Source organism: Triticum aestivum, chromosome 7B, assembly GCF_018294505.1.
Source record: "Triticum aestivum cultivar Chinese Spring chromosome 7B, IWGSC CS RefSeq v2.1, whole genome shotgun sequence".
NCBI classification, from domain to species: Eukaryota; Viridiplantae; Streptophyta; class Magnoliopsida; order Poales; family Poaceae; genus Triticum; species Triticum aestivum.
The window spans coordinates 109096542-109107502 of NC_057813.1; the positions used below are offsets into that span (position 1 = coordinate 109096542).

A 10961-nucleotide genomic window follows, 5' to 3' on the forward strand; every position below is an offset into this window, starting at 1 on the left:
AAGGCACGTATTATATTGTTGCCATCGAGGATAAAAAGATGGGGTTTATATCATATTGCTTGAGTTTATCCTTCTACATCATGTCATCTTGCTTAATGCGTTACTCTGTTTTTATGAACTTAATAGTCTAGATGCATGCTGGATAGCGGTCGATGTGTGGAGTAATAGTAGTAGATGCAGGCAGGAGCCGGTCTACTTGTTGCGGACGTGATGCCTATATACATGATTATGCCTAGATAATCTCATAATTATTCGCTTTTCTATCAATTGCTCGACAGTAATTTGTTCACCCACCGTAATATTTATGCTATCTTGAGAGAAGCCTCTAGTGAAACCTATGACCCTCGGGTCTATCCTTTATCATATAAGCTTTCAATCTATTTTTGTTTGCATTTTTATTTTCTGCATCTATATTATAAAATACCAAAAATATATTTATGCTATCATACTATCTCTATTAGATCTCATTTTCGCAAGTGGCCGTGAAGGGATTGACAACCCCTTTATCGCGTTGGTTGCGAGTTCTTTGTTTGTTTGTCTAGGTTCGTGGGACTTGTGAGGAGCCTCCTACTGGATTGATACCTTGGTTCTCAAAAACTGAGGGAGATACTTACGCTACTGTGCTGCATCACCCTTTCCTCTTCAAGGAAACCAACGCAAGCTCGAGACGTAGCATCATCCAAGAGGCTTTCATCCGCCAACATGATCTTCACATCCTCCACATCCCGTGGGAGTTGCGACCTCTCCTTCTCAAGCTCAATGTCTTCAAATGTCTTGGCCTTCTCGAGCTCCCATTTGATCGCCGCCTCTTTGCTTCTTCATATTTGGGCTGGATATAAGGATGGGGAGTAAGGGTCGCGAACGGCGAGAGCTCGGGTGCTGGAAATGTAGGAGGGAGGCGGGAGGAGGAAGAACGGTTTGGTGGATTTGGTGCACCCCGTGGTGGGATAGGGTTGTCGGGTCTGACGTTGTGAACGCGCCGGGCGACGCGTCCCATATCCGCCGCATATTTAGGCTGGATATGAAGGGTGCCGGTCAGCCAGGACGTTTGAGGCCCATTTAAGGAGTCCGTCTGGGTCAAATTTTTATGACCGGTCAGTGACCAGTGACCGGACCGTTTGCCCGGTCGTTTGAGTTGCCCGGCTGTAGATGCTCTTACTGCCCTGATGCAATGAAACGCGATTTCCTGGGATGAACAAATGTAAGGACAAGCTATACAGGAGTCTATAACTCCAACTGACGAAGGACACTCCGTTTCTAATGATGGCATCCTGAGGCTCCTGTGACTTTCACCCATTGTAGGCCAGCGCCAGAGTTGTTGAAGTAAAGAAGAGATGTTCAAGCTTCAAACCCGTTGTACCTTCCCCGCAAAACAAAACAAAAAGAAACTCGTTGTACCTGCATCCGTGACGGAACGGAGGGGAGAGAAAAAACGGGGTCCCGGGAAGCCCCAACGCCAAGGCTCGCACCGTGGCCACGAAAACCTTGCAAGCCGGTGAAGTAACGAGGCCCCTAGGACTAGGAGTCTGCCAGCTCGATAGCTTCTACTTCGTCAATGGTGGGCAGGCAAGCCGCTGGCCAATGCGATGCCTAATCACGCCTGACGGCGACCATTATAGAGGCCTAATCCAGTGGCTACGGCGAGCCGTACCTGCAGCGATTCAATATCACGAGATCAGCAGGATCAGGCGCGTAATCTCCCTCGGTCCCTGTCCGAAATCTCTGAACCCTGACGAAATTCTGAAGATCGAACGCTAGCTAGGCAGCACGGACTCCCACTAGCTCTAGCTTGCACGGTTGCACCCTTGCAGGCCACAGCTGCCCTGTGTTACCACGTCGATCTCAGCGGATTAATCGCTCGATCTGCCCGAGAATATTTTGAGCAACTTCGGCCCAGAGTCTCGCCGTTCATCCATGTTGCAGTCGTCGGCGCCGTGGGTGACGTGCGCCGGTCGCGGCGGTGCAGACTGCAGAGCCCCTCTTCTACTTGTAGAAAATATCGTCACCGTCTAACCATGGAAAGCCCAAACCGACCAAAAAATATCCGAATTTGAATACTACACTATTTCCTCTTCGTCGTCGTCGTCGTCTCCGGCGTCAGGCGACGTCGACGTCGGCCGCACGCGCTTTATCGCGGCGGCGTGGCGTCCCTTTGGCTGCATGCCGCTTGAACGAACCTGCAGCATTGGCGTGTAGCCTCGTTTGTTCTTCTGTTGTCAGAGTCGCGGTCACAGATGTGCGTCCATGATTGTTAGCCTGTGGCATTTGTTTTTCTCGTACTCTAGCAAGTTACTACAAAAGTAGTACTTCTTCTGTTCACTTTTATAAGACGTTTTAGACAATTCAGACAGTGCCCAAAACAGTTCAAAGCTAGCTGTCCAAAACGTCTTATAATAATGAATGGAGGGAGTATATCCATGCTGCTGCATTGACCGACGTCCTTGCCGACACGGCACCGAAAGAAAATTATGTTAAAAATAATCCCTGCAAGGAACGATTTCCCCCTGAAAATTCCCATTTTCAACCATGCGGCGTTGTATATTGTTCGCCGTTTTGGCATTCTGCTTGGCAGATTCGTACGTGTGACGCGATGCTCATGTGATCCGACTAAGACCTGCTACTGGTTACTATAGCTACTACTACTGTACTCCCGTGCAAATTAAGCTAAGGTTATTGTTATAAAACGATGATTGTAGCCAATAAGCGCGCCCGATCCCGTGGACCCAATCACCGGCCGACAACAGGCACGGCCGGAACTACTAAAAATACCTGGATTTCATCATCGGACATACTCCGTGTACGCGACGAAGTATCCCCGGCGTCAGGCTACGGTGGCCGATGCGCCGGTCACTGGATTCAGGAACATCTGAATCGATCCAACGCAGCGAACGAAAAGCATGCAGCATTTTTAAAGATCTGAAGCAGTATGGACGTACGTATACTAGTTTTTTTTTGCGAGTGGCATACTTAATACTAGCTTTTTTTTAGAGTAAAGCATACTTACTACTAGCTATTCTAGTAGCATCAGTAGTAGGGTTCCTCGCCGTAATAGGAAAGGACTTAGACAGGGCTATCCTATCTCCCCACTCGTCTTTAACTTTGTGGCTGATGCAATGGCAGCCATGTTGTCCAAGGTCAGGGAGGCCGGACACATCATGGGGCTTGTCCTACACCTCATCCCGGGTGGTGTGACACATCTCCAATACACGGACGATACCTTGCTTTTGTTCAAGCCTGACTATCATAGTATTGTTTCGATTAAGCTCCTGTTACTAGCCTTTGAGATCCTCTCCGACTCAAAATAAACTTTCTTAAAAGCGAGGTCATTACCATGGGGATGGACGACCAACAAAGCCTGCGTGTCGCAAATTTACTTAATTGTAAGCTTGGGAGCTTTCCAATAAAGTACCTTGGGCTTTCTATCTCTCACCGCAAACTCTCGATTCTAGAGTGGGAGCCTCTGTATGGGAAAGTGGCCAATAGGGTAAGCCCGTGGCGAGGGCGTTTCATGTCCTCTGCCGCGAGGCTCATTCTAACTAACTCGAGCCTCTCTACCCTTCCCCTCTTCACTATGGGGATGTTCTTACTAGCCGATGGCGTGCACGCTAAGCTAGACACACCGAGTCTCGGTTCTTTTGGGAAGGAACTGGCATCAAGCGGAAATACCACCTAGTAAAGTGGGCGGAGGTCTGTAGGCCAAAGAAGTTTGGAGGATTGGGAATCCTTAACTCAAAACTAATGAATGTCGCCCTCCTTTCCAAATGGTGGTGGCGGCTGGCCCAAAATGAGTCGGGTCTCTGGGCTCAGCTGTTAAAAGCCAAATATTTCCCGAATGGGAACCCCTTCACAGCCTCGGCCAACGACTCCGTGTTTTGGAAAGGGATCCAAGCGGTGCGGCCCGCTTTTGATATTGGGGCCAAATTCCATATTAACAATGGTCAATCAACTCGGTTTTGGATTGATCACTGGCTGGGTGCCTCTCCCCTTTGGCAAAGTCACCCCAACTTATTTCGGATCGCCACTAACACCAACGTCTTAATGGGGGAGGCAGTCTGTACTGACCCCCCGGAGATTTACTTTTTGCGGACCCTAACAAACGATGAGCGTGAGTCTTGGGCCGAGCTGGTTCAGCAAATCGGTGCCAACCGCCTAGGGATGGGGTTTGACTCGGTTGAGTGGAGCTTGACAGCTTCGAGGGAAATTCACGGTGAAGTCCCTTTATAACAAGCTAACTGAAGGGTCAGCGCTTGATATAGCTAAGGGGCTGTGGAAGGCAGGTCTGCCCCTGAAGATTAAAATCTTCATGTGGCAAATGTTTAGAAATAGGCTGCCCACTTCGGATAACGTGGCCAAACGTAACGGTCCGGCTGATGGTACCTGCACGGTATGCGGCCTAGGTGAAGATGCAAACCATGTCTTTTTTAGATGTCACCTGGCCAGGTTCACTTGGAGCGCTGTTCGTGAAGCCTTTCACACGAACTGAAACCCAGCCTCGGGGAATAACTTAATTACCATACTCAAGTCCACGAAAGGGACTAGTAGTAGAATCGCTTGGCGTTGCGTAGGGGCGCTGCTCTGGGCTATTTGGACGACGCGCAATAAAATTACGATTGAGAAAAAATTCCCTAACCATCGTGCAAATGTGATCTTCAAATGCCATCTATTTCTGTAGGCGTGGATTCCACTGGGGAAGGAGCGTGATGCTGAGCGTATGTCAGAGGCCATGACGCGCATCAAGACTATTCAGGCGATGGCAAGACTAGATCCGCCGAGTCGGTGAAGCTTTTGAAGTCTTTTATGGGAGTTTTATGTTAGCTAGGTCTTCAGCGCTGGATGATTTGGCCGGTTGTAATATTTCCTTCGCGTTGAACCTTCTGTTCCGTTTCATGCCGGTCGTGGACCGAACATTCTCTTTTGCTTTCGCCGAGTTGTAATCTAATGAACCTGTTGCCTGTGGGCTTTATTAATTTATAAAGCCGGACGCTTTTAGCGTCTTCGTTAAAAAAAAGTTCTTCGCATCCTGTCAGTTTTCAGCTGGCACGTTCGACGGTGTCTCGCAGGCAGATTGGCTGGCCGGTCCGGCCTGATCGGGCGCGGCCAGCCCACAAACGCAAAGGAAGCGCCTGCAGTGGAGTGGCGCGCCTACCACCTGTCACCTCGTCTCCCTCCCTCCCTCCATCCACCTCCACCCCCGGCTGGCGCCTCGACCTCCACCTATAAATACGCGCCCGCTCGCCGCAGAACAGAGAGCAGGCAAGCAACCGAGCATATCTCACAGAGCTACATAGCTAATCACACGCCTCACCTTCTCTTCCCGGCAGCTCCGAGCTTGTATGTAGTGCGAGCCTGCCACTGCTAGCTGACACAACAGCTTGCTCATCGATCATATCTCATAGTCCGGGATCGAGAGATCTCTAGGATCAACATCAAGGGTAGTCGACCGGAGGAGATCAAGCAACCCAACCGAAGATGTCGGTGACCTCCAACACCCCGACGAGGGCCAACTCGCGAGTGAACTACTCGAACGAGATCCACGACCTGACCACGGTGCAGGACGGCGCCCCCAGCCTCGCCCCCAGCATGTACTACCAGGAGAAGTCCTTCGCCGACTTCTTCCCTCCCCACCTCGGAAAGAAGGTGAGCGAGCGAGCTCCCCGGAGATAGCCAACCCATTGGCTGGCCGCAGCGGTCGATCGATCGCCGGTCATGGTTTTCTACTAGCTCGGGCGTGCTGCTGACGCTGATTTTTTTCATGTACGCAGGTGATCTCGGAGGTGGTGGCGACGTTCCTGCTGGTGTTCGTGACGTGCGGGGCGGCGTCCATCTACAGCGCCGACGTGACGCGCGTCTCGCAGCTGGGCCAGTCCGTTGTCGGCGGCCTCATCGTCACCGTCATGATCTACGCCACCGGCCACATCTCCGGCGCGCACATGAACCCCGCCGTCACGCTCTCCTTCGCCTGCTTCCGGCATTTCCCCTGGATTCAGGTACGCATACGCATATGCATCCATCCATCATGCTTCGTGCCTTCATCTTCTGTCTCACGTACGGACGGTAGCGAATGATACGTCGTTGTTCCCTAGGACTTGGTTACCAACATGAACGTGCAAAAAAGAAATTGTCACGGCTTAATTAACCAGAGCTTAATTGATTTGGAGCCTAATATAACTGGCGGCATCAAAACGCATGTGCAAATGCATGATCGGTGCAGCAGATAATTAGTTAAGCTTAGCTAATAAAGCAGGATTTTATATGTAACAACATGTACAACTAGGGAGGTCTTCAACTACTGCAAGAACTGTATCATAATTCACAAAACGCATCTGGATCAGCCAGCCAAGCTGGACACAAGAACATATCCTATCATCCGAAACAGTACTACTGTTGTATTTAAAGTATAGCACTAGTTGGAGACTTGGAGTAGCTAAAAGACTTCCCTAGCTAGTCGCATGTTGGGATGATCGGTGGCATGACATGTAGGCATGTAGCACTAGCAGCAAGGTAATACATGCTGAACATGTGAATGATTGGAAAAATTCAGATCTAACACAAAAATAAAAAGAGATGGATAAGGCATCTCGATGTAGAACTACTATTCCATGATTAGGGAAGAACATGGCTTACCCTGAAAGCTCTTGTTAATTAGTCTCCACTAATTGCATCTTCCCGGGGCCAACCAAGGGGTTGACATTCGCTAATTTTGTAGAGGCATAAATACTACTATTTCCTCATGGTTGCTCCCGGGCATCCGTCCCAATTATTGCGGCATATGAATAACCTGCTGGAGTTTCTTAGAACATGGTCTAGCGGGCATAATTAGCAAATTTGAAGGCGGCTTCACATGATGAACTCGCCGCTCAAGTCAAGCGCACGGTATAAGCTCGACGTTGACGCCCAGTATATGTCTATGTTCGATCACAAATCAACCAGCCGTGCCATGAAGGCCAGTGGTAGTCTTTCGGCAAAAGATTCCGATGTGTCCCTCCCTGCATGCTCCAGCCAGCCATCAATCTCCATGCCTGACAACACCATCTGATTCCATACCCGTGGTGCGTGTGCCCAAAGATCGTCACTGCCGGCCGGCCGACTTCTGGCCGGTCACGCTTAGATATGACAGGATTCGTACGATCTTTTCCCCGTAAGACAGACGACCTCCATCCATCCATCCATCCATTTGCTGGCCATAGACGTAAACATAGCGTGCATGCACGTAAAGGGAGGGAGCATATGGCATATGCATAACAAGGACGGGGGATCAAAAGCAAAGGCTGCATTGCACCCTTGTGTCGCATCACCTTCACGTCGTGCACCGCATATACACACATAATAACGTATACCTACGCGCGCACCATGCGTGGTCTAGAGCGTGTGCAGCGTACGTCTCAATCCATGGGCTTCTCCGTGTGCTTTGCTGATTGGGTGTTTGATCCATGTGGCGATTGCGATGCAGGTGCCGTTCTACTGGGCGGCGCAGTTCACGGGGGCGATGTGCGCGGCGTTCGTGCTGCGGGCGGTGCTGCACCCGATCACGGTGCTGGGGACGACGACGCCGACGGGGCCGCACTGGCACGCGCTCGTCATCGAGATCATCGTCACCTTCAACATGATGTTCATCACCTGCGCCGTCGCCACGGACTCGAGGGCGGTACGTTGATTTGCCACAAATCCAGTGTTTCCATTTGCCATGGATCTTGATTGGAGTTCTAGCTCTGTTCTTGTGCTAGTATTAATTTGTGCTTTGCTTTTTTGCTTGATGCAGGTGGGTGAGTTGGCGGGGTTAGCAGTTGGTTCCGCGGTTTGCATTACGTCCATCTTCGCAGGGTAAATATATGAAAGAATCACTAACCACCACACTGACTGATTTACTTTAGCAAGGAGTCGTTGGGGGCTTATTTTAACAGCTTGATTGATTCATTTGTTATGTAGGGATAAAAAATACTAGTAAATTGATCACCAACCCACATCTTTTTCACAAAGAATTTGAAGAACCTTATTTTAATTGCAAAAGTGACGGCTGGACCCAGCTTGAGACCTGAGTACAGTCGATAGGTTCAGTGAACCGAACCAGCTTGCAAGAGTTCACTAGTAATGAATTGTGTAGGATTCTTTGAACCTTACAAACAGATAGATGACACATTATTCCAGGCCATATATAGACAAACACAATACAAAAAACATTTTTGGAAAAATAATACTAGACAGGAAAGATCAGCCATTGAACAACAGCTTAGCTATGCACACACGTAGGACCAGAACTCCACAATGACATCTTGATTTATAGCACCAGTCATGCATATTAGCTAAGACGAGGGGAAACGAGTGGCATTTGCAGGCCTGTGTCAGGAGGATCGATGAACCCAGCGAGGACTCTGGCGCCGGCGGTGGCCAGCGGCGTCTACACCGGCCTCTGGATCTACTTTCTCGGCCCCGTCATCGGCACGCTCTCCGGTGCCTGGGTCTACACCTACATCCGCTTCGAGGAGGAGCCCTCCGTCAAGGACGGCCCGCAGAAGCTCTCCTCCTTCAAGCTCCGCCGCCTGCAGAGTCAGCGATCCATGGCCGTCGACGAGTTCGACCATGTCTGATCGGCCGGCCGGTGCAACTACACCCGACCCCAACTATATATATATGCTCTGTATTGGATTTGCATGCGTACGTACGTAAGTGCGCACGTATACGAGCGCGGGAAGCCATTTGTAACCAGTCAAAGTATGTACGATCCATGCATCTACGTGTTTGTACGGGTGTGCCGTGTACGAGCGAGCTCTGTTCCAGAGGAACTGAAGTAGTACTGGATGGAGCTAGCTTCGTGTATGTGTATACCATGGGCACGTAGATAGCGTGAGTACATGGCTGGTGTAACGCATTTGTATTTTTTGTGATTTTTACTCCATGTGCCTACATGCATGTGTACTTTATGTTAACTCTTTCGCTTTGTACTGCGTCAGAGGTTGCATAAGTTTAATATGATGATGCAGCCAACGGAGCTTGCTTAATTTGCCTGAAAAAGATCTGGAAGAAATATATGCTACATGGTATTAGTTGAGAAAGAACTCGTGAGGTCATGGACTTACCTTTTTTCCATGCAGATTTTGATATTAAATTTACTACTTTTGGTTGCGATATTTAAATATGGATGATATATCAAGTGACGTACATCACGGGTCTCACTGAGCAAATAGCAAGCCATCCCAATCAAATGGAGGCAGAGTCGGTCCATAGGCCGGGCAAAGAGGGCGGCCACCCAAGGCCTCAAGCGGAATAGGGCCGCAAATATACTATTATTGCTAAGTCTAAAGATTATTGTAGTATAAACTAAACAATTAAGTATAATCCAAATTTTGCTAGAGCAAAATCCACACACGAACTAGTAATGTTAGGTGAATTGATAGGCAACAATGAGTTTTGTGAGCCTACCAGTGTCTCTCCCATAGATGTGTGACAAGTCATACTAAAATTTACGTAACTAGATTTCCTTGTTTAGTTTCGTGCAAAACCTTTTATTTCATAAATTGACAGGAGCCCTTGTATACACTAGAAGAAGTAAACATCACAAGCCTAAAAAAGAGAGAATTATATAGATGCACAATTGAATCGGCGTCATGTTATGCTCGTCAGTAATCCATGTTATTTTTATGCTATGCAAAGAGCATGCATATATTGCCAACTTATTACTGAACCTAACTTGCGGCACATTTACAAACGGTTTAATTTATACTCCAAAAGATTCTATAAATATGTTTACCTAACAATATACCAGAAACCGTAGTAAGATATTAGCTAGACATTACGCTTTAGAGATCTCTACCATGACAGTTAATAATACTAAAATATACATATGCATCATATAATTTATGCAATTCTTAAAAAGTAATTGAAATATTAAATTTTTAAACAAATAATTTAAATTAACTTGAATTTTTTCCCGACGAAATAAATTAGAACTAATAATAGAAAGCACTACAATTAATATTTAACAACATTGTTATGCGGTCCCACACAAAAAACATTGTTATATGGTTAACTATGTCAACTAAGTAAACAAAATTATATTCACCAACACTATAATACAATTAAATAAGTACAAATGTTTGGTATAAAAAATTCTTCTTTTATTCTTCTCTGGTCTCAAGCAAGTTTGGAGCGACTCTGGCGGGAGGAGGACATGATGTGGGAGGAGGACATAAATGGATATGGAAGGGTGTGTGCGAAAAATAAGAAACGGAGAAAGGTTCGACGGGTGTATTAATTCATATAAAACACATACGTCACATATTTTTAGCTATATTTATTATAAAACCTTGTAGTACATTTTATATAAAACTAAAATGATTTATATTAATGACACTTTGCAAATTTAATAACTTTGAGTTTAATTGTAGTTCTAATCCTTTCCTCGACTGAAAACTCTGAAATTGCATTCTGAATCAAGCAACTAAGATGGCCTTTAATTTTAAGTTTAATCAATAAGAACTTATAAAAAAATCACTAATCTATTTTAGTTATCAAAATCCATAAAATTTTATTCAAAATTTGAAGTTATTTTGAATTTATGATGGATTTAAATATATGTAATTCAATATAAAATATAATTAGGTGTGTAATAAGAACTTTATAACAAGGATACACCCTTTTTTAGACTTGACTATGAATTTAAGAACAACTATATCACATATCTGATAGTTTTCTCAATTTTAAGATAATTCATTATATTTGTTTCCCAATATTTTATAATGTGGCACTTGTTTGGCATCCAAGACAATGTTGGCTTGGGGTGTTTGGATGTGAAATGCGAGTTAAGAAATATTTTTACATAAACTAGTTAAATAAGTTTAAAATGTGTAATAATAAATAAATAATCAGGTAATCGTTGACACTTGGAAAAATAATAATGTAAAAAGTCAATTTTTATGGTTATACAAGGATGCGAAGTTTTATAAATTGGAGTACTCCATAAATCG

At 46.4% G+C, this 10961-nt stretch overlaps 1 protein-coding gene across 1 annotated transcript; it reads left to right on the forward strand.

Annotated features, from left to right (window-relative positions):
- Nucleotides 1-5235: 5235 nt before the first annotated feature.
- Nucleotides 5236-9002, forward strand: LOC123160605 (aquaporin NIP2-2). Its single transcript, XM_044578415.1, has 5 exons — nucleotides 5236-5637; nucleotides 5763-5987; nucleotides 7451-7645; nucleotides 7760-7821; nucleotides 8333-9002. The coding sequence occupies exons 1-5, from the start codon at nucleotides 5470-5472 to the stop codon at nucleotides 8583-8585; spliced, it is 903 nt and encodes a 300-aa protein (XP_044434350.1). The 5' UTR covers nucleotides 5236-5469; the 3' UTR covers nucleotides 8586-9002.
- Nucleotides 9003-10961: the final 1959 nt, after the last annotated feature.

What these genes read in the sequence shown, in the direction of transcription:
- LOC123160605 (XM_044578415.1), top strand. Translation starts at nt 5,470, where the DNA reads ATGTCGGTGACCTCCAACACCCCGACGAGGGCCAACTCGCGAGTGAAC. An exon ending in CTCCCCACCTCGGAAAGAAG is followed by an intron (nt 5,638 to 5,762) that starts GTGAGCGAGCGA and finishes TCATGTACGCAG; the next exon opens with GTGATCTCGGAGGTGGTGGC. An exon ending in TCGCCACGGACTCGAGGGCG is followed by an intron (nt 7,646 to 7,759) that starts GTACGTTGATTT and finishes TGCTTGATGCAG; the next exon opens with GTGGGTGAGTTGGCGGGGTT.